The sequence below is a fragment of the Odontesthes bonariensis genome, chromosome 14 (genome assembly GCF_027942865.1).
Source record: "Odontesthes bonariensis isolate fOdoBon6 chromosome 14, fOdoBon6.hap1, whole genome shotgun sequence".
NCBI classification, from domain to species: domain Eukaryota; kingdom Metazoa; phylum Chordata; class Actinopteri; order Atheriniformes; family Atherinopsidae; genus Odontesthes; species Odontesthes bonariensis.
Window position 1 is genome coordinate 12,005,086 of NC_134519.1, and position 24,585 is coordinate 12,029,670.

Here is a 24,585-nt window from a genome sequence, read left to right on the forward strand (position 1 = left end):
AAAGATTGGCAATTTATTTGTTTGACATTTTATTTGTCGTATGAATCCTTTGCTTCTTTAATCCACATGTGGAAGAGTGTAGACCTCAAATTGCTCTTTACACAAGGGTCTGCAAAATAAATGTAATGAAAGGATCCACAACAGACAGCATCAATCGTTGTTTGCGCCAATTAAATTTTGTGCTTTCTTAATTGTTTTGACCCTTAATCTAGTAGTTTTGTACATTCACCCTTCATACATTTTCATCTCTTGCCACTGCTGTTAAACTATCCATTAATTAATGATGGAGGTGAACCTATAGTCGATTTCCCGTAGCTATATAATGCATCACAACGCGGTAAGTAGCGAAGTAGTGATAACTGTTTTGGCTTTTTAGCCATTACAGTTCATTTTCACCGCAGAGGAGTCTGTCTGTCCTCTTTCACGGAGCTCTTAAAGGTGGGAGAGGCTGTGTGGAGGCGGCCAGATAACAGTTAACAGTTCACTCAGACTGTGGGTCAAGTGTTTGATGTCAGGGCTGAGTCATGTGGCCTCCTCCCTTCACAGATGTTTTTGTCCTTTTAAATTTCACCCACCCACTGACCTGCTCCCTCTTTTTCAGCCACCTGGGACTGTTTTTTTTTAAAATTTGGGTTAAACTTTTGATTTCAGATAGAAGAATAAGGAATTTAGACACAGAACATCTCCAGTAGTGAAACTTTTCTCAGGGTTGTTTGTCACAGGGATATAATAAACTTCAGTATCAGTACTGATATATTTTCTGCACCTGGAGTTTAATCCAGTTTGTTTTCTTGTATTTCCTAATAAGTGACTAATGTTTAAATTTCTTTTTTGACTGGAAATATGTTTTTTGTCTTAATTATGAGATTATTAAAATGGTATTTTGTCTTTTTGTTATTTTTTCTGGATTTCAGTGTATTTTTTACACTAAGCTTTTATTCCTTTTTTTCTCTCAATCCTCTGTAGTTTAGAGACACGGAACCATCGTCCAAATGAATTATTCTTTGTCCACTCTTGAATTTAAGGTGTGAAACAGGCTGTGACATGCATGCTGGTGACACAGCATATAGATTAGTGAGACTATTTATTTTTTTATCAGCGTTAAACTCTCATCACTGCACTTTGTAAGCTAGATAACTCACCCCTTGAACAGCTCAGCGTCTTAAACAAAACAACTGATGAACTGATGTTAAGTTTTCTCTGGCTATAGAATAATTAATCAAACAAAAGGGGGTAACAACTGGAGGAAACACAACTAACTGAAAACTAACCCCCAAAGAAACAGGCTCTAGAAAATTAACCATGGCAAAGTTAACCAGGATACACAACACTTATGTAAGGCAAATACAAGACGTAGAACAGGATTAAAACAAAAGCAATGAACATAATAAAACCAAGAATAACGTAACTAAACCAGGAGAAATAAAGAAAAAAAACCTCAGAACACACAGACAAAACATTTGGATGTGTCTCTTAGTCAATTTGACTCATAAGGAGCAGTCACCTGTAACTAATGAGTCATACAGGTGTTGGACCACCTGTAAACACCGCTGTACATGTTTTTCTGACAATGATACAGTATTGTTGTTTAATGCTGTCGCATTAAAGGATAAGACCGGTTTTTTGACATTGGGCCCTTGATTTCACATTATAACATGATGTTCTACTCACCCCTGCTTGTTGTTGAACATTTGGAGCTGTTCCGAAGATATTCGAGAGGCGTCTGGCTGCTCTCTTGAGATATTCGGCCATGAAACGGTTTCCTATGGGCAAGCTTATACAGGCACAAACTATGCTGTTTATAGTTTATTAATTACTGTACATTAGCACTGATAACGTGGAGGTGCGTCGCTTACTTAAAAAGATCCGGGTTACTGTAATTTAGATTTTTTTGTCGTAAAGTGGGTGTTACTGACGTCCTCGTCGTGCTACTGCCACAGACAGCCCACAGACCTGCTGCCTATTTATTCATTCGGCTAAAATTCAAAATTAGTAACCCGGATTTTTTTAAGTAAGCGACGCACCTCCACGTTATCAGTGCTAGTGTACAGTAATTAATAAATTATAAACAGCATAGTTTGTGCCTGTATAAGCTTGCCCATAGGAAACCGTTTCATGGCCGAATATCTCAAGAGAGCAGCCAGACGCCTCGCGAATATCTTCGGAACAGCTCCAAATGACCAACAACAAGCAGGGGTGAGTAGAACATCATGTTATAATGTGAAATCAAGGGCCCAATGTCAAAAAAACGGTCTTATCCTTTAAGGTGCGAGTCTTTGCTAAACAAACAATAACTGCATTCATTAAATACATCTTTTTGTTTCTGTCCAGGTTCGGCGTGGGAGACGTCCATACGACAAATCGGCTTTGAGAGGTGAGAGAATAATTATTCAGTCGAACAGATTTTCTATTTTGACAATGCGTTTGATACTTGGCAGCCTCAGAGAAATCCCCTTCATTCCTCTGCTAAAAAGCTGTGACTGCATCATAAAACTCGTAAGCAGTTTGGCTGCTCATTGACTGCCAACTGGTGAAAGGGCGCAGCAGCAATCTGAGCTGTAAAATCAGACTTCTTTATTCACAATCAACAGCAAAGGACATTTTTACTTCACTTATACAACATCGTTCACGCAGCTCTTATTCTCCACTGACTCTGCAAAGCATCCTAAATATATCAACCCCACAATAACATTAACTACCACTTTTTGCATTTACGTGCACCGGCTCACCTTCTGACAAGCTTTTTAAATGCTCCTAACGTGTCCCTGTGTGGATATTTGATGAAAGCTAAACCCAACGAGTCAACAGGGCTATTTCTCAAAGCTCTTGCGTTTGTGTCTGTCTCCGCACATGCCTGTGATCATATTAGACGTGGTTTCCTGAGTACGGGAATGTCCAAATTTATCCACGTCCTTTTTCCAGTACTCAACAGCCCTCAGTGGATAGTATACTAAAGAGTAAGTGGCGGAAGTAGGGTCATAAACATTCTATCTCACCTGCATGTATCTGTTTGTGTTGAGGATCATACACAGTGCATCTACAAAATTTACTGCTGCATTTGGTGCGTTTCACTGCCTGTGTGGAGAAAAGTGTAGCTCAAGTCTCATATATAGGAGTCCACAGAGGGTTCACAGCTGTAGTGTGTTTTTTTTCTACCATCCAACACTCCTCTGTAAATCCTTTATAAACACCAAATATTTATGGATTGTCCAACATATTTTGCAGACTCTATAGGTAGTTTTCACTGAAGCGGTATGGCTGATTATTCATGCAGCGTGACGCAATGACGAACAAATTTTAGCATACTAACGTAATTGTAATTCCCTCACATGATAAGTCAAGGAAAGTGGGAGTCATTAAAGTTGCTGGCTCAACCTTTTTGTTTTTGTTTTTTGGCTCTGACGGTTTCCATCTCTTTCATCCGCGTGAGGATGCACGAAGCTTCTCAACAATAAAGCAGATGGAAACAGACGTCCTTGATTAAATTAAACTCTCCAACAGCAGCCAGAGGCCCGACTGTTTCTCAGAGTGTGCGTTTTCCATCATGATGATTAGCACTCTGTTTTCAACTTGTTACTTTTACAAGCTTAACATCCACTCAAGGCCAGAGTCAGATCGGTTCTACTTGAAATGACCAGTTGCTTTACAGCCAGGGCCAAACATTTGGCTTTTTTCTCGGCTGCCTGTTTTGTTTATTGTGAGCTGCTTAATTACACTTGGAGCTCAGTTTGAAATGTCAAGAAAACACTTACAGTAGGTGGCCAAACACAGGATGCAGCATGATTGTTGTAAAACAGGAATAGAAGTTAGTTTGGACATAAAAGAGTTTTAAAGGTTTTGAAACCTGTTAGCCATTTCAAAGACATTTTTTTATTGGTTTAATTAAACATGCAATCATGACACCTCATAAAACCTATCCCCAGGCAGCATAAAAGCATCACACTGCATTATATAAAGCTTGATGTTACATGGCAACAAACGGTCTTAACTGTTTAACTTCCTGTCTGAGCAAACATTTAGCTGACAAAGTAAGAAATGCCACAAAAGGTTCATTTGCTTAAACAGTGTTTTATTTTTCTTGATGAATGAAAAGCACAGTTTGAGCAAACCAAAACAGGTGAATGTGATTTTAAGTTCTGCTCAGAGACCTCAGATCACATCACTAGAACATCTTAAAAATCTTATTTTAGTTTGTTCCAGTTGATGTAGATAGAAAAAGCAAAAAAAGAGGGCCATTTCAGAAATTGTGCCAGCTACCTCATTATAAACAAATGAGGCTGTCTTCAAGGGAGTAAACATGTTTTTCACAGCTGAGTTTTAAAAAAAATAAACACACTTTCTCAGGGTCTTTTTGTTTGAATGGAATTTCACTCACTTGTTAATGGCAATACACTTAAAAACCCGCCTGCCTGATTTCATTAGAGAGGGTGGTGCTCCATATAAAAGCTGAAGCATTCAACACAACACATATTAAAAGAACAATTAAGTAACGGAAAACTCCAGATTCCCATGAATTCATGTGAGGGGTTGGTGTTTTCTGAAATATATAATTGCTGCAATAATATTTGTTCCCATGAATTAGAGGGCACTTCAACACATCGAAGAGAAATTATACAAAATAAAAACTTACAGTCCATGCATTTTCGAATGATGTTGCATTTTAAGACAAACAGCGTGCTGTGTCTCAGATAACCGAATTATTCCTGGGCCAAATTAACTAAAGGATTAACCATAAGACCCTGGATTCTTAGAAAAACTGCTTTATATCAAAAGTGACTGTCCGTGAATAGTTAAGTGGGTTGTACCATGGCCAATTTCCATCATTTTGTCGGGATCCTAGCCTTCAAGATTTGCTCCAAATCCAAATTTTGTAGAGGTATTTGGATTAATTTGCGCTTTTAGGAAACAAGCCTCTGCTTTCTGCTGTTAGTTTTCCTCTGTTTTTTTCGTGTGTCCACAGCGTGATTGGTGCAGATGCAGGGAACGGCATCCGAGTGTTCATCCCTGACATTGGCATGTTCGTGGCCGGCTTGGCCATCTGGCTGCTGTGTCGCAGTCTGGTCCAGAAGAGGCTGCCTGAGGACATGGCCCAGTACAACGCAGACTTCGAGGCAGAGGAACAAGTGAGTTTCATTTGTGCTGGCGAGCACTGCCTGTCTGTTCCAGTGATTACATTTAGGAATATACCTAATGGTTATTGATATAGTAAAATTAGCTTGAAATAAACCCCACAATTTACATGATTACATGAAACAAAACTGAGAAAAGCAGTTAATTCTGTGAATAGGAGGACACTGCGAGTTTCCTTGCGAAATTGCATGGATAGCATCATATTTCTTGACTCTGTACCTTAAAGAGAAGCTAAAACTGTCACAGTATCGTGTATTTTCTTCTTGGTTGTTGTACATTTTAATTATTTCCTGTTGGTGATGATTATTAACCACAGCATGCTTCACATCAGACAAGTTTTCCAGTTTAGCTTTTGCAAACATCAACTGTTTAAAACCTTTTTAAACTGGTCAAAAGACCCACAGCCACCTGCTAACATCTGTTTTTTGCGATACGGAAGTGTTAAATGGGCATCGAGTTTTGTTTCAAATGATTATGGAGCAGTAGTGGGTATTTACTGACTCCGATCGGCACTGACATAACGACTGGGTGTACACTTGTAATTTTCAATGAAGGTACTGCGCTCAGGGCTGCAAGACTGGACATGGCTTGCTTTTTCTTCACAGAAACACACATTTTTGATTGCAACATCACACATGGAGGCTCCAAAACTGTCAGCAGCAACTTTTGGACTAAAAGAAATTAAATGGATTTTACCTGACTGCACAACAGCTAGCAGCTCACACTCAAGACCTCTGTCTAATAATTTTAGAAATTCATGGTTATCAGAAACTGTGTAGCATGTAGGTGGATACTAACCATTCGTGGCTTGTCCACAGGGAGGTAGTGGTAGTTTCTGGGCTGTTTTTCTATTAGTTTCTTATCTATAGGATGATATCAGGCCATAGATAAGAAACTATACATGTTTAAACACTCCTTTTGTTTAAGAATGCCATGTGTGGGAATGTGATGAAGAAAAGCCAAAAGATGGAATACCTTGAAAGAAATCGACATGACATGAAAAAAAAACAAAAAAAAAAACTACGAGAATAATTTTTTCATAAACATAAAGAGGAAATGTCTCAGACTGTTTGAAGTATGTCTCTCCAAAAACCTCTGCAAGCCAAACCCCAGAATAAACATCTTGTCACCAGGTTCATTTACACGGTCCGAACAGGTTTTTAGAAAAGGTTCATTTAGTTTATACTAAAAAAGTATGCAGTCGAAACAATGAGGCAGTGTCACTTCAAATCTGCAGTGCAGTGTAACTGAGGTGGTAATAGGTGCTTTTAGAACTGAAATACACTTGGGCTTTTATGGTATATGTAATATTATTTGCAACTGTGCATGTGATGCAAATGGTTAAGTATTACTTGCACCCTATTGTTGACCCTAAGTGCTTGAATAGAAGACAACTCAACTTTTTTTTCTTGGTTTCGTGAGGGCTTTTCACCTCTCATCTTAAAGGCTCTTCATTTGAGGTGAAACATCTTCAAAACTAATAAAAAGAAATCCACTCATCTTCTCTCAAGCACTGAAAATTACTATGACCAGGGTGACTAAGAATCTAAACTGAGTAATTATTGAAACCTCTTAAAAAATATCTAAACCCTTTTGAACCTTCCTCAGTTCAAGGTGAATTGTCACCCTCAGAAAGAACACATTGTTTTCCAGACTCTGAGTTTGTCAGCTGTTCCTTACGTCTTTACACTCTTTGAAATTTCATGTATGCAGACAAAAAGTTCAGCGATCAACCTGACTGATTATATTTATTTTCACTTTGAGGCTTTTTTGAGAGCGGCCTCTGCTACAGGGAGCAGGAGTTTGAATATAGACTTCTGTGTGAGAGTTGATGACTTGGAAAACAGCCCCCATTCCCTGGCAAGTCCTTCATTTTATGACTCAGTCTTAATTAAATCCACATTTACTTTCGGTTCGACTGCTCCTGCTGGCACAGAAAGACCAGGAATTCCTTTAAAAAGCCTCTTGTGGTTTATGTTTTTGTTTGTGAGCCATCGGAGCTGAAATTATTGTTTCGGTCAAAGCACGATTTATACCACCTGCTCCTCAGGTTGTCTAGTGCCTTAGATGCTGAAGTGAATGGCTGACTTGTTCTTATGTTTCCCATTTACTGAGGCTAAAGGAGAAGAGGGACACAGTTGGTTTGAAATAGCAGCCAAGGAAGAACTGACTGGACTCGATCTCGAGCCAACGTGGTTCCAGAGGAAAACATTTGCAAAGGACTGCTGGTTACATCTCAAACAGCCATGCAGACCACAGATATAATCATAAATATATATATTACATGCTGGAATACACTCACAGGAAAGACCTTTGTAAAATAGTGGAGGAAACAGGGGGATTGTTATGCTAACGCCACCTGTAGGAAACAGTCTTCAGCACCATGGAGAGCTCTGACCTTCAAACGGCACCAATTGTCTTTGGATACTAAACCATTGTGTGTTACTGTGATGCACCTTTAAGGAAGAAGAGGAGAAGCTGAGCCTGGATGACAACATCTTACTGGAGGAGGACCTTGAAGCGGGGTATGAGGCTGAGGAGGATGAGGACAACGAGGAGCTGTATGAGGAAGAGGAGGAGGAGGAGGAGGAGGAGGAAGAAGAGAAAGAGAGCACAAAGATGAAGATTCTGCGGCTGGTGGCCGAAGTAGCATCTAAAGTGAAGGAGATCATCGGGAACTTGATTACCACTGCGGGGAAGGTTGTGGTCACCATCTTGTTGGGCACGACAGGTGAGTTTTATCCGTTTCTGTTATTTTAAGTAAAGTGAAAAAGCTTCGAAAAAGTTTCGAGCTTATCTGAACGTTTTATTGAATGTTTTTTTTTAACAACGAGGTAGTGATACATTCCAGTTAATGGTGGATCAAAATTGAAAATATTACTCATGTAACAAAACGGGCGATGAATTTCATCAACCAAAATCTATGACTTGTATAAACAGGATGCTGCGCAGATAATTATAAAGTATATAGACCGTTTAACTGCTCAGGCAGCTTTGCTCAGCATTTTACTGCCCTGGGCCTGTGTCTCCCCTCCCCTGTAGCTGACAGCAGCAGATGTTTTATCAGTTTCCATCTTTTCTATACTTCTATAGATTTACACTTCTATACTTATCTATATATCTAACATTGATTGTGCCTTTCCAGATGTGCAAGTTTCCAGTTTAATGCCATCAAAGGTGCATTCTTTTGAGCCGTGCACTCGATGGTTTCTGTCCTCTTTAGTCCAGAGAATGTGGCGTCCATGATTTAAAAAAAAAAAATCAAATGTTGATTCCTCTGACCACAGAACAGTTTTCCACTTTGCCTCAGTCCATTTTAAATGAGCTTTGGGCCAGAGAAGACATCAGTGTTTCTGGATCATGGTCACATGTGGCTTCTTCTTTGCATGTTAGAGCTTTAGGCTTTATTTTGTGCATTACACGGTGAACTGTGTTCACAGGCAATGATTTCTGGAAGTGTTCCTGAGCGCATTCAGGGCTTTCCATGACAGCATCATGTCTGTTTTTAATACAGTGCTGCCTGAGGGCCTGAAGATCACGGATATCTAATATTGACTTTTAGCTGTGTCCCTTGCATGCAAAGAGGTCTCCAGATTCTCAAAACATTTTGAGACTGTGATCTGTAAATGATGAAAAATTCAGTCTTTACTTTTATGTTTGGAATAATATTCAGAAATTCCTCCAAATTTGTAGATGCAGTTTTTTCTTCAGATTGCTAAACCTCTGCTCATCTTTACGTCCGAGAACCTCAGCCTCTCTAAGGTGCTGCTTTTATACCCAATCATGTCACTGACGTGTTGTGAATGAACCTAATTAGTAGGCTGTAAAGGTGACATGTTGTAATAATAAGGTGAGCATGTGTATCGTGCTTGAGGATGTGTTTGGAAGTGCCCGCCTCTGTCCCGCGCTATTGATTGATAAATCAGTCACTGAGATGGATGAGAGATAAAGAAAGTGGAGAAGAAAAGGGTGCTGATAAAATGACCAGTGGCCAAATGAAAGACGATATTGCCATTTCTCTTTCCCCCCACCACCAACACCTCAAACATCCTTCATGGCATTAATGATGTTAATAAAGCCTTTGGTTATCCTGAGCAGCCGACAGCGAGAGCTCCAGAACAGGCTGACAGGATGAGATGGACAGTGATTTGATCTCCTTATCTCATCTCACCATCTCTGATTATTAGTTTAAGTCCATATTTTAAATGACAATTCATTTTATTCTAAATAAGACAGCAGAGCCTCAGTAAGACTAAATAAGACTCAGGTTTCTCTTTATCCCCAAGATTGTGTGTTCTTTTTACAGACAGCCATGCTGCTGGAGTCGGTGTTGCCAGATCCTGTGACAGAAATAAGTAACCCGATCAATGAAAACAAGTCCTATAATTAATGGATCTGGCAACTGTGGAGATGAAGGCATTCATTGTAAAGCATCAGTGTTGACAGATACCATAAGACTCATATTGCAATTCAGGTGTATACAATTTGATTATTCCTTATTTTGATCTTCTTTGGATTAAAGTGATTGGATGAGGCTGTTTATTAAGATTATTATCCGGTTAATATGTGGCTGCACATGTAAATAAAGCCACTTTTGTGGTTTTTGCTTACAGTTCTCACAGAGTCACCCATAAACTCCACTGGAAAGATACTTTCACCATGGGAAGGGGGATTTATTTATGAGAGAAAGGTGTTTTTTTGTATAAGCTATTCCCCTGTCAAAAATGCGTCACTTCATGTTTGATATGTGAATTTATTTTTCCTCCAAAAGAATCTGGTCCCGACCCCCAGGCTGAGAATAACTTATTTAATGTGGCGGTTTAATTTAATCATAGGTTTCTGCTGGTATAGGCAGTGTTTTTTTCCTATAGTTTTACACAGTTTTAAATAGACATGCTCTGCAGCGCTGTGAAATTGTCTTTGTTTGAGTGGCTGGTTTCTGTGAGATTAGCACGCTCATGATTGCGAGAGAATCTATCTTGGCAGGCTGTTTGTTATATTAGCTCTTACTGCAGGTGTGATTTTAGGCTCTCAAAAAAGTTTAATAACTCAGAGTTAACTGGGGAGAACTGGTTAGTTGTTTTCTTTCAAAGAAGAGCAAAGAATGAAAAGAAAGGCTTTTCTTAAAGTACAAGCTTTGTTCTTTCTTCCCTGAACTGTGTTTGAGTCGGATTTAACCTTCTGATTCGACTTGGTTGTGGCTTCACTATGGTAAGCGGATCTGTTCTCTGATTTTAAGCGTCCTGTCATCTATCTACAAACCACTTCCAGAATCCCACAATGGCTACAAACCCTTTTTCTCAGATTTCCAACTTTCCTAACATCCTCTGCTTATGGTTCCTGCCAATCTGGAGCTCTGTGGTTTAAAACAAAGACGTGTATATATATATATATTTAGAGTCTTGGCTGTTCAAATTGACCTTTGTTTTTGTGTTTACAGGGATCATGCTCCCCTCGATGACCTCTTTCGTTTACTTCTCCATCTTCCTGTTCCTGTGCACCTGGTGGTCCTTCTGCCGGACCTTCAACACGCTCATCTTTAGCTGCATGTGCGTTCTCATGGCCATTTTCAGCGCCGGACACCTCATCGTGCTCTACCTATACCAGTTCCAGTTCTTCCAGGAGGCGATCTCACCACGCGACGACTTCGTCAGGTCAGACACGTGGAGTTTGTCTCCAGAACCGCACACAGTCCCAACATTGAGCTGTCTAACCCTTCTCTAGAGCAGATGTAGCAGTACTAAGATACTTACTGGGACAGAATGAGATGAATCGAACCTTAAAGAAGCTACAAACTATTGCCTCCACAACAGTGAGAAATGTAAACTGTCAGTGTCTCCCGTCCCACTTTCCACTTTGATATTCCACTGAAACTGTGTTTCATTTAACAGCATAATCTCATTCTGATGCTGTCTGCCTTCTTCATAAAGTGAAAACACATGCTGTGATGAGCGAGGTCAGCAGCCAGAGCTCCTCTGACTCAACTATAACTAAATTTGTTTAGATGTTAGTAAATATTTACTATTGTTAGAAACAAGAAGGCAAAGGAAAAGTCCACCCGAGCTGGAGGGTAGACGTTTCCACCTCCTACTCACTCCCAGCACATCAGCATGAGAAGCAGAGCTTTAATGCTCCTCAGTGCAACCAATGTCTTTTATTATGCATGAGGAAGAAGGCAATCAGTGGTCTGTGGTTGCAGCGGTGAAACGCTGTGGTTGGATTAAAGCCACATTGTTGTACCATCTTGCCAACATATGTTAGTCCCAGATGAAGTGAGAGCTGACTCTGTACACTAAAAACAGCTAAAAACTCTTTTGGCATTTAGCAAATCTGTTGTTCCAACTTAGTGGATACTGCATATACAAAGGTTTGGTCTCATTAGATTTAATTTGGTTGGTGAAAGACATTTTACACGTGAAGTAAATCGTCCCAAAGAATTAGTTCTCAAGCTTATTTTTGTTTTATGTGACTTTTATGGGTTTTATGTGTGAGTTTTTACCTAATTATAACGCAAGAATATGTCAAATATCATCAAAAAGGCCAAATTCCACTGAAAAGGATGAAGTAACATCAGATTTTTTGTTTGCATTTAGACTGGTCATGATTCAGTTCTGCTCTCCTTTTCCACCTGCTGGCAGTTTACATCTTCCTGATATTTCGGGTTATTTTTTCCACTTTGGATTGGCCTCATTCATCATTATTTTAATGAACCTAATGAATGTTTAATTGCTAAACTACATGATTTGATCACTTTCATCTAGAGAACATGGCATTTTAATACACGATACAAGTGAAACTTAGTTTGTTTATTTTACACAACTAATTTAAAATAAAATGATACACAAAACAAATGCAGATAGTTTACTATCATAAGTTTCCACTTATCGAGACCTGCCCTCTTTTATTAAAAAAGAGAAAAGAAAAACCTTCATACAGGAAATGCGTACATTTTCGTATCCATACATGTGTAAACAGGCAGTTTTTCTGTAATTATTATAATAATGATAATAACATAAATAATATAAAGGATGAGACATATAACCACAGTTTTCTTACTTGGCCACTTCTTCCCAAAATTTTCTTACTATATTAGTTTTAAACAGTTCTGTGAATTTATGAAGTGATAAACATTGTTTTTATTTTCCCCCTTTACTGTAATAGTTAGTTACAGCATAATAATTAGTTCTGACAACCGCTTTACTGAACATGTAACTTCCTCTCAATTCATGACATCAAATCAGAATATTGTGGGGCAATTATTGGTTTCTTGCTCTGCACTTGATTTGGGTTGTTTTGAGGTCAACCAAATCTTTAAACTTAAGTGTTTTTGATTTGATAAAACGTGAATGAAATTCTTCTATTAAAGCGGTTTTGTTTATTAAAGGTAACAATCAGATAAAGTTAATCTTGTTTGACTGACAGCTTAGAATACTGTAGAATAAATGAAAATATGTATATATATATATATATATATATATATATATATATATATATATATATATATATATAAATAAATATATATATATAAATATGTTATAATATCTATAGACAACCTTGTGAAACAGTACAGTGTAGGTGTGCACAACAACAACTGAATAACTCATTCAAGCCACAGCAGTTCCAAGGTGGAGGTGCTCATTCATGGTGTTTACTGCTCGTTTCAGTCTTCTCGTCTTAAAAAACAAACATTAAAAAGATCCAAAACCTAAAGAGAGCCAAATTTGCTGTAACGGCTTTCTTGAAATCAACAACATTAAAGTCGATTTATCCACAGTAAACGAAACATGTAAATCAAACATTTTCTGTGTTGGAGAAGTAAAAATGACAAGTTTACTCAACTGAAAATTCAAAGCTTGGATAAAATTAAAAGTGGTTGAATGTAGAATAGAAGCACAGATAGTGAAAAACACTGAACACTGTGTTGCTGTTCCATTAACTTGTAGAATAATGTGTCTTTCAGAGCTCACCAGCAGCACTGTAGCTGTGTCAGTGTAGCCGGTGTCTCGGTGCCCTTGGTGTTGCAGGGTTTTATCGATCTCCCTCTTTCTCATTTGAAAGCTTTGCTGCTGTGTGTCAGGATCCAGGCTATTTACAGCTATGTATTAGTGAAGCTGCCTTGAACAAACCTTGGCTCCTCCGCATCCCTCTCCTGCCTCTGATGGCAGATAAGCTGGTTAATACAAAGTTGCTTTGGAAGTTTTTTTTCATTAAAACAACAGTCTCATATGAACCTCAAACTGTGCAGCTGTACCGACTGTGAACAGAAGGTGTGAAATATAAGTAGGAGTTTCCCAAAAAGGGTTTTTTGACCAACAGAAAACTTGATTGGTTCTCGTTTTTTGACAGTTTTTGCGGATAATGTGATCAAAAATAGATTTATTTGGAACGGAAAAACATCAGTTGCAAATGAGAGCAGATGTCGACCTGATTGGAACAAGCGTAGTGATGTCACTGACAGGAGTTGAGCTCTGACCTCTGAAAACAAACAACCTCTTTAATGAAGCATGAAACTGGTGCTGAGACAATTCATTGCTGGACGTTTGTTTCCCGAAAAGAACTTCTTCTCCTCTTTGTTAGTCAGAATGGACCAAGAATCCGTGTCAAAAAATAGATGTAAACGCTCTACACACACTGTACTCAATCAAAGTTGTCAAAGTCAGCCTAGCACACCCAGATAATGTATTTGGGAGTCAAATTAATACTGAACAGAGTGATCACACTTTCAATCAGACCCAAACTGGCTTAGGTGGTCTGCGCATGCCTCACATCTCCCACCCCAAGCAATGACCTAAAATTAACAGAAGAAGCCAGTAAATAGTAGAAGAATGAGCAGGTTTTCACGATCAACTGCCAGTTGTCATTCACTCATTGTCAGATCCTCACCTATGTCGTTTAATCAGGTTTGTTATCGTTTACCTTCACTGTTCATATCAGGTTATGTCATCATTCTACTCAAGTTATTTTTCATAATAATAGTCAGGTTTTTGTCTGTTCTTAGGGCTTTTGTTTTGTCAGTTTAAGGTTTTGAATTCCAGCTTTGCCGCACCTTTTGTTATAGTTTCTTTGAAGAGATTAATTTATAATCTGCATTCGGGTTCCTCGTCTACACCACACAACATAATACTTTGGAGGGTGATTGGTGAGTGAGTGCAGCTGATGAGAATGAACACAGGTGAAGGGAGGGAAGCTGATGGCAGGGCAGAAGAATGACTGAGGCAAAAGTGGGGAAATGGCAGGACTAAAACACAAAACACAGGTAACAAAGTCAAAGTCAAATTTATTTGTACAGCACATTTCATGAACATATCATAGATGTATTTTGGGCCTAAGCCGTTCTGGGATTTGTAAACCATCAGCAGACTTTTAAAATCTATTCTGTGACTGACTGGAAGCCAGTGTAAAGATTATAAAGCTGCTGTGATGTGTTCAGATCTCTTAGTCCGGGTTAAAACTCTAGCAGCAGCGTTCTGGATGAGCTGCAGATGTTTAATGTTCTTTTTGGGAAGTCCAGTTAAAAGAGCGTTACAGTAATCGAGTCTACTGGAGATGAATGCATGGATGAGTTTCTCCTGGTTTTTAACAGAAAACCTACAGCAAATAAGAAATTTACAGCACTGTAAAGTTAACCAATTAACTGCTTCAAAAGGTACCAATTTGCTGCCAGCCAGAAAACGCCCAATACTAACAAGCTGAAAGTGGGCTTATTGCCACCTGATGGAGTCTGACAGACTTCAATCAATAAATCGATTTTCCTCCTTTTCTCACATGTTTAACTGTAGCTCAGCTGACCTGTACGTGTACATATAGTGAGGCTCAATGAAATTAATGGGGGTCATCAGATGATTAACTGCGTAAAAATAAAATTCTGTGTCATCCTTGCTACTTTTTTCCTCATCTGGTGTCCTAAAACCTACTTTCACACAGCCAATCTTTTCATATATTTGGGCCTCAAATGCATTACTGAGTTTTAAAGGTCAGGAATGGAATGCACTGATATTAGAGATAATTTGTTTACATGGACATTCATCAAACAAGTTCAAATATTACCAAAAAAAGTCAGATCATAGAGGATTAGTCAGCTTGTAAACTTTGCTTTGCTTGGAGTGTAGGTGGAAAACAGCAGTCTCCTCATTTTTGAAAAAAGCGCCTCATTTGTGTGTTTAAAGGCCTTCATTTGGAAAGTTTGCCATGGCTCTGATTCTTGTTTGGTAGCTCTCTATACTATTTCATCATCTCCCTTCTCACACGTTCATGTTGACTTTCCACTGCTCTGAGGTATTTTTGTCTGACTCTGTATGAAAACTGAGGCCCGATGTGATGTTTAAAGTAACACATTCTCCTGTACTCTGCCCCGTTTCCTCCGCGCACACCTTCAGGGAGTTAGAGCCGAGCTCTCGGACCTTAAATATGTCCGTCCCCCATTGGACAATACGCCACTGTCAGGCCTAATTGTCCTTGTTGACAGTGACTCGGCCTTGCTGTGGGTCTGGTGCTGAGTGAGACTGTTGAGATTCCTGGCTTCCACGGCACTTCCTGCCTCCCCCACTCACAATGGAAGTCCCCAGTCATGTGACCAGCTGGCCCTCCCCAGCTGTAAGATGAAACAGGAAGTGTGCTGGGATCAGGAGGGTGGTCACTTCTCTACGTGGCTTAAAAGAAAAGACCCAGGGGGCTTCTAAACTTGAGTAATTGTAACACATACGTCAGTACATTTCCTGCGTAGATGTTCTTTGTTCTGCTCAGGCGGAAAAGAAGTGAACCATGTGACATCTTTTGTTTTGTACAAACAAACTCTTAGACTCACTGTATTGTTCAAATTTTGACGTCTGAATATTTTTTTGTTCGGAGTGCCTTCAATTTCCTGAAAGGAAGTCATCGTTTGCTATTTGATTAATTTATCTTTTATCAAAGATTTAGTTTTTATGTAGAGGTTTTATAAATTAACACCTAAGTAAGCTTAAGTACTCTGAGTACAACACAACTAAACTGCTTACCTTCGTCCATTTTTCACAACACGTTCATCAGCATTAGCAGTGTTCACCAGATGATGTTCGAATAGGAAAACTTTGGGTCTTGGCATTTATGTGGATGCTGCTTGGACATGTACAGTCTGCCTTAACATTGTTGGAGATCAAACTTACACCCTTATGGCAGCATATTCTTCCCACCCAACTGACAGAAACTGCTCAGGGTCTAGCTGGAGAACTATACAAAGATGCTTGAAAAGGACGTCCCCATATCTGCTCTGTAACATCTGTGGCTGGGACAAGCCAGAGGCAGTATTCAGAAGTTGTTTTTTTAATGATTTAGCCAGAATTTATATTCCAGATCTTCGTTGAAAATCTTTCCAAGCCAGGTTAGATACCTCTGTCTACCCTGGGAACTAGAGTGCAGCTCAGGGCGTCTTTCTTAGCACAGAGGACACTGATCCACTCATGTCCACAGGTACAATACATATCCGCATCCTTCTTTGAAGTGCCTTGAGATGACATTTGCTGTGATTTGGCACCTTATACATAAAACTGAACTGAATTGAATTGAATTGAATATACCCGGTCAGGAAACACCAAAGTTAAATCTGATTTCTCAAAACCACAGAGGGAGGCACAGGCCATGGGTCGTGACAAACGGAAACTGGGGATTAAACCACTGATCTTGCAATTAAGAGACAGCCTGCTGTCCTCTGTATTAAAGCCAAATTATTGTGAAAAACAGGTTGTCAGACAATCATTAAATGTCTAATATTTGAAGCTGAAGTGTATGTTGACCTCATTGTAATCAAATGTTTAATTTGTGATCATTACATGTAAGTAAGTAGGCCCATTTTATATAGTACCTTACTAAAATTACAAAGTGTATCACAATAAATACAATAAAAGACAATTAAATTATAATACAAGTAAATTACATAAAATCCCCTATAAACTGAAAGCTTACAGAATTAAAAAGTCTTCAGCTGCTTTATGAAGGAATCAAAACAATCAGTACAACATAAAAACGGGGGAAGTGCCTTTCATAGTTGAGGTGTAACTTCTTGAAAGCGTTTAAATCTAGCATAGGGAACAGTTATAAATCTCTAACAGTTTTCACAATTCTGAATTGACTGACTTTCACGTCAGTCTTCTTAATTTTTAGATATTCCTTAAGTGGAAAAAGCTAAAATGAAATATATCTGTTTTCTCTACTGAAACACTTCCTGTTCCTTTACTTACATACCTGTCTGTTTGTCTCCGCAGTGTATTTGGTATCTCCCCCGTTATTCAGAGCAACTGCTCCTACACATGGAAGCTCATTGTGCACCCGGAGCGTAAGTGGTACCACTTTGTCAATCCCATCATGCTACTGATTCTCTATTACACCCTGGCCACGCTCATCCGCCTCTGGCTGCAGGAGCCCATCGACCAGCTGATGGTGAGGACCACAAACAGACATACACACAACACACACAACATGACTCTGAGCCTTTTTTTAGTGCGCAACAGTGTGATATTTGTAGCTCATTATGCCAATTATGTGGTTATCAGGTTTATATTAGATGTCTTTTATGTTTAAACACTTCGTGTTGTTGTAACTCAAGGACTTCTGCTCAGATTTTTACAGATTTATTCAATGCGCTAACTGTCTTTCATTTTCAAGGAAAATGTGATTCTGATTTTATTCTCCCAAAATCTGCTCTAATGTTCATTCACACCTACGCCCTGGCCTGGAAATAAGTTAAGTGAAAGCCAAACAAGAACACAAACAGCTTATGTTATCATACATATCTAAATAATGTATTTGAATTTCCCCCACCGGGGGATGAATAAAGTATTTTTCTATTCTATTCTATTCTATTCTATTCTATAATGACAGTATTATGAGTTAAAGGAAAGCTGGAAACTGAAGGAAAGAGCCTGCTATAGATGATCACCTTCACATAAACAGCATCCATCTATCCATCCATTATCATGATGGCAACAGGTCCAGGCGGGATGCCCAGACATCCCTCTCCCCAGTAACATTCTCCAGCTCACTCCTGGGGGATCCTGAGTAAAAAGTCTTTGGTAAAAACCTAACCCTATCATAAACAACAGGTGATTTATGAGCTGTTAAACTTGAGTCAGTCTCTGCTGTGAGAAAAATCTTCATTTTGGATGAGCTAAAGTGGATGAAAACAGTCAGTGGGCATCTGAGATTTATCTTATCTACATTCGGTACTCAGTAAATTCGACTGTGAGCTGAAATAGCTTCAGATTGGATTAGACTGGCAGCCAGTTGGCCTCAAGATCAGAGAATCTGCACTGGTGAAAGATTCCAGGACAATCGATCGTGGATGGATCTGTCTGCCATGTGTAGCTTACAGTATGTGTCATCAGACTGGGTCTGATTTTGACATAGCATGAAAGGAGAAGACATTTTGGCACAATGCTGCTGTGTTTGGGTGTTGCCTGACAAACAGACACAACTGTTTCAAATTTGTAGGATTGTCATGGGATGATGAATTGTGGCAGCACTAATGACGGATTGTGTGTACTTTCCGGGCCATATTTGATTTACATCTGCGAGCATCTGCTACACGAGGAACACAACGCACCTTAAGTTTTCTCCATGATTTTGACACTTAAGGATTAATCCTTCCTAATCTGAGGCGCTCATTTCAGGATTTTGCACAAAATCTCTTAAAAAGTGTCCTTAAATGAGAAAACATGAACATTTCAGAACGATTCAGACAGTTTTCCTTTTTCCCTGCACCATCACTTGGTAGAACTGTTATTGCTGTGACCATCTCACATAAGCAGCACATGAATACTTTGGAATAAATAGAAGATGGAAACTGGACAGCCAAATTTGTTAGTTAATTTTCTTTCTGTTAATAAATTGATCTACATGATGTACGAGCGCCTGAATCCTGATGTGTGTGCTGTTACACACACACTTCTCGGAAGGCAAGTGTGTGTCCTCCTCTTGTTTAGACTGAAGTTAACCACTGTGTTCAGCACTCAGCAAATGATGTGCCACACGGACATGAAATCACTCAAAAATTGAGTGGATACATCTCCCGGCATAAACCATACGGCAATCATTAACTGGAGAGAGGCTGAAAGAGCACAGCTACAGAGAGTAGATCCAACTGTAAACGATTAGACAAATCATGAATTGTGTGTAGGTCAAATCTATAATGTAAAATCCATCGTTTGTTGTTAAGTGTATCCAGTAATTTCAGAGAACACAGGCACTGCCATGCTGCGGTTAGGATACAGTTGAAGATACTTTGTTTTTTCCTTACATTTGTCGTTAAGGTTTTTTACTAATTTCAAGGAATTTCTGAAGTATAAGGTCAAGCTATGGAGATTTTCAAGAAAATCTTAATCACAAACATTAATGGTGTTTTGTGCAACTGGTTTTATCTTTAGGAAATGTGGTAATGAGGAAAATGTTAACCCCAGGTGTCCTGTACAACAGACTGAAGTGCAGGGTCGCTCATCATCTTATTTAGCTTTAATTAGAGCGTCTGTCCACCCAAGTGATAAAGCATTTGATCTGGTTTCTTTGCATTAGGCATAATATTCATTTTTATATTAACTACATGTCACATAACTTGCATATAAGAATCATAGTTTTTAGGGAATAGCTAGAATCATCCGCTGATTCCTCAGCTATATGGAGTAATTAAACATCTTAAGTTCATTGTTTGGGCTCTGCAGCATCATTTTACTGGAGGAAAGACATTAAACCTTTGTTTGGGTGAACTGACCCATACAGATTTGATCTAATGGAACTTAATCTTTGTAGATTTCACTTTTACTTGATAGAAACTTTTCTGCTTTTCTGCTGTGAGTGAAACATCATGCTACATGGTGACATTCAAGAAAACCCACCCCTGTCCTCCTTCACCACAGAGCCTGAGGCTCAGCTCCTCTGTCCTCTAATGGAGTTATAGATTAGTGTTTTTATAGAGGGGTCAATACTTCCCTGCAAACCTGTAGGGCTGTATGCATTATTGATCGTTCCACCGAAGGGTGTGTATGTTTTTACCTACTCTTACACTTTAGATTAAAGGCTAATAATAAAAAGTTATTAGTGCTTCAATCATCAGCTGACAGGTTTGTTTTTTTTTGCAATTTTTTCAATAATTTGCCACCGTAACCTCCGCTATAAACAAGGTAGCCCCAAACCAAGGACCAATAATGAAAACAGTAATTCTTCTTCAGGTATTGACAGCTGCCATTGGTGGAAACCTCAGTCAGAGATTGCTGGGACGAGGGGTGTTGGGGGGGAGTAAATGTGACTGGAAAACCTGACTTTCTAATCCTGTATCGTGAAAAAATGTCTGGTAATTGTACTAAACTATTTTCCTATCCCTCTTCTACAACTTATTCTCAGTAAGTATTAGGCGGGAGTTTGAAAGCCAGGTGAACACCTTTCATTCTTTGTCGTGAACCAGCCAAATGTAGAGGTCTTCGGGGAAAAAAAAAAATCTATGAGTTCCAACCTCCCACTTTCCAGGCACAGTGAATGCAACAAGACATCTTCACAAACAGTGGACCAAATGGTGATGCATTGGAGGGGGAGATACAGATTTTATCTGTAGTTTGCATAGCTACTTAAGATACCTATTATACTGGTCACAGAAAATGCCACACTTTAATATTTTGTTGGAACACCATGAACTTTGATAACAACACATATTTGCACTTGTATTGATTCGATAAGCTTATTCAAAGTGACAACATTCATTTGTTGCATTAATTCATCACTAAAATCTTGTATTTATGATCTGAGAGTCACACAGTCACATAAAGTCTTCTCCAAAAAGTCCCAAAGATTCTTAATGAGTTTAGTTTCTGGACTCTGTGGTGACACATTCATATGTGAAAATGATGACTCTTGTTCCCTGAACCACTCTTTTACAATTTGAGCTCAATAAGTTCTGACATTGTTAGGGTAGAAAGAAATATATTATACATTTTGTTTCTTTTGGGACAAATAACATTGCTGAACAGGGACCTGACCAACTGAAGCAAACCTCAGATCATAACGCTGCCCCCTCAGGCATGATGGTTGCAACACTTCATCCGCCGCTCTTCTTACTCCGATGTGCCCATCACACTGGAACAGGATAAATCTGCACTCATCAGAACACACATCAGAACTTTTTCCATTGATCCAGAGCCCAATCCTCATGCTCCTTAGCTGTTTAGTCTCAGTAGCTTGAATTCTCTCCACACTGAGTGTGAGAGTTTCCATGAGTTCTACCATTTTCTTCTGTTTGATTTCACCTAATGTTTAATTGATCTCAGATAACGATCATTAAATATTTACTTCGGACCACATTTATTCCTCAAAGATGATGCTTCATCACTATCCATTAAGGCTTTAATATCGTGTTGGACAGTTCTTAACCCAGTTTTGTTTTTCTTGATTCTGTCTAAAAGTTTCAGAAACAGAGTACCAACTTTTCCACAACCACAGGATGCATCTTCCAACACAGTTGTTTAAGTATTGATCAGCCTCTCACTGCATCAGTTCGGGGTTAGTTAGCTGGTTACCAGCTGAAACTTACTAATCACTCCTCCTAGGGGAGGATCTTACCTATTTTCTTAATTAAATTCAGGTTTTGTTGTTTGTTTTTTGGCAGTCTATTAGTTGTGATTATTCGTAAATGTTTATAGAGAAATGTTGAGGGACAAAACTCTCTGTCCCAGGAAGTGGGGATCCGGGCGCCACACTCCAGCCCCCGATTTCCACATCAACTTTCAGCTTGGGAATGTATTTTATGGGATTTTTCTTACAAATTCTCCAGTTTTATTAAAAACCCAAGGAGAAAATTTCTCTGACGGGGCCAGTGAATGGATTACATTATGTGCTCTTTTTCCATTTTTGTTTTGGTATTTGAAACACAGACCTTGCCAAAATAATACTCATCACTTCCTCCTTTTAAAGGTTACCAACTCCCCCCTCAGATTCTGCACTCCAATTGCAAAACAGTGTTGAACGAGAGCCGATCACAACCAAGACTCTTGAGAGTATCATCTCAGTTGCACAATAGTGGACTGAGCCCTGAGATCAGCGTGAAAGATACACATGAAACACCAAACCGTCTATCTGTGTTTTCTCAGGACGACAGGGACGACGATATGTGTGAGGAGGAAGAGGAGTGCGGAAACAGAGGGAATAACTCAGCCAACAGGAAGAGGCAGCTGTGGTGGGAGTCACGGCAGGGCACAGATGAGAAAAATGTACGTCAGGGTTAATGCACTCATGAGCAATGCTGTATTGATTATTGGACAGTTCATGAAGTAAACATGATTTAGCTGACATATCACTGTACAGTTCCCGTGTAGTATCCAACTGTGAAAGATTATAAGCTGAAGCGGGACAGTTTAGAAAAGTGTTGGAGATCCAAACAACCTTCAAATGATCTGAACGGCAATCTTAAAAATTCATTCAGAAGTTTTGGCTGCTAAAAACCCAAATGACTCCCCTCCGTGTACCAAGGTTAGAGCTGATGAAGGATAAATGTCGCACAATGAAGCAAGCCAGTGACATTATGGTGCGGGCACAGTTTTCAGATAAACAGGAAACCAACTCTCTAAACAAAACTGCAGCAGTTAATTGTTCTCACAAGCTTCATAATACACTCGTCCCTGGAATGATTTCAGGCCAACACATCATCTCTCCCACACTCACACACACACACACACACACACACACACACACACACACTTTCTGGCCTTGTTCTTGTATCAAGGACCGTAGCCCGTCTCCAGCGGCCACCCCCTGTGGTCTAAAAGCTTTTAGTGTGTGCAGACACAGATGAGTGATGGACTCGATTTACAGGGTAGCGCTGCTCGGCTTTGTTCCTGCTTATCAGCGACTGCTAAGAAAAAGACCTCCTTTGACTCCAGTTGCTCATCGATAACACACCTTGCCTTGTATGCTCTCTTCTCCTCCTAGCTCCTCTCCACCCAGGATGGCATCAGTACAACTGAGGTGCGCCTGCTCTGGATGCATTCTGAAATCTTTTTGTCTTTATCCCTCAGTCTTGCTGCAAAGGAAAGGGATACCTGCAGGGTGCTTTTCACACTGCATCCTCATAAAACAGGGCTTTGTTAAAGCTGATTCCTCAAAGCTTACCAATGTCTCAGCAAAATAAAGCTGAGAAAACACATCTGATGAATGCTGATTAAATTTTAAAGAGCTGGTTTATATTTTTTCAGGAGAAAGGTCTCAACCGCTGTCAATGTTTGTGTTCATGCTGGCACAGAAAAAATAAGTTTTGATCAGATTACACTTTAAGAGATGAGGAACAAAGCCTCCAATCTTTCTAATTCTGTTAAAAAATAAAAGGTTGATCTGAGGTTTCAGCATTTTTTTGTTATTGCCTAATTAAGCCAGCGTCCTTCAAGCGCACAGACTTTTCTTTTTTTTTTTTTAAAACCTCTGCATGTAGATGTACTTACTTATGTGAACTTTTCCTGTCGGTCTGCAGCTCCTATTTCCTACATTTTCAAAAGGAAAGAATAGATAATAAAGCATTTTCATTTTTATGGTATGAAATGCTTTTACAAGGCAGATTGTACTTATTTAAATCAGATAAAGTGCAGTGTGAAAAGTTGCTTCATTGTCCCACAAAGCCAAAGCATAGTAACTGAAATAAACAAAAATCCCAGTTAATCTACCAGTAACTTGATCATTTAATGACAGAAGTTACTCTTTTTTGCCTTTGTGGGGCAGAATGTTGCAGAACAGCTTGATCCCATAACAGATCTCGTGTACAGAGGTTTATTTGTATATTCTGATGATGATCCGCAGGTTATTCCCACCTCAAACGGGACGTCTTTTGACTTCGTCACGACTGAGAATGGGCCAGTCCGTCAGGATTTATACTCCACACCGCAGTATAAAATGGACCAGCGCAGCGACAGTACAGGTGAGCTGTTGCCCATGACATTAGCAAAAATGAGAGGAATTATAAAACCAGACAGGAATAACTAGAAAGGCTACAGGTATTTTATTGAATTTTTTTCTGAAGCAGATTTGCTTCATACACGTACAGTAGATAAGAGGTTGCACATTCAACATAAGGTTGGAAAGCTGATATTCTTGTGATCTGATAAAAACAAGTAAAATCAGAACAAAAGTCACAAAAATGGAGGTAACTCACCTAATAAGTCTAATGGCAGTAGTACACAGTAGTAGGCAGCTACGCCTCATCTCTCATGTATTCATGTACACATTCTTGTTTCTGTAATTTAAGTATTAAGCCAGCAATATTAGCTATGGTTTGACACCTCACATGAGTCTAAGAACCAGGGGGCCTGGTCTGTAAAAAGTCTGTAAAAAGCTCAAATTTGGACTTGGACAGGGTAAGAACTTAGGCTGTGATCTGATTGTGTTTTCAAAATAAGAGGTCACAGCTACAGTCATCTACGAGCATCTGTTTACTCAGAAGTTTGGATGGATAAAAGAAAT

At 39.2% G+C, this 24,585-nt stretch overlaps 1 protein-coding gene across 8 annotated transcripts in view; it reads left to right on the top strand.

The window, feature by feature from the left end:
- The window catches only part of piezo2b (piezo-type mechanosensitive ion channel component 2b), a 90,795-nt gene that overhangs the window by 16,644 nt on the left and 49,566 nt on the right, over positions 1 to 24,585 (top strand). For 7 of the 8 annotated variants that reach the window (XR_012772815.1, XM_075482925.1, XM_075482930.1 and 4 more), the window contains exons 4-11: positions 2,332 to 2,374; positions 4,961 to 5,123; positions 7,594 to 7,861; positions 10,571 to 10,784; positions 17,367 to 17,541; positions 22,230 to 22,349; positions 23,068 to 23,103; positions 23,926 to 24,043. Coding sequence is in view for 7 of the 8 variants with exons in the window: in XM_075482925.1 (XP_075339040.1) it covers positions 2,332 to 2,374; positions 4,961 to 5,123; positions 7,594 to 7,861; positions 10,571 to 10,784; positions 17,367 to 17,541; positions 22,230 to 22,349; positions 23,068 to 23,103; positions 23,926 to 24,043 (1,137 nt within the window). In the remaining variant the exon portion in view is untranslated. The remainder of the gene's footprint in view (positions 1 to 2,331; positions 2,375 to 4,960; positions 5,124 to 7,593; positions 7,862 to 10,570; positions 10,785 to 17,366; positions 17,542 to 22,229; positions 22,350 to 23,067; positions 23,104 to 23,925; positions 24,044 to 24,585) is intronic. The other variant, XM_075482927.1, reaches the window with a different exon arrangement.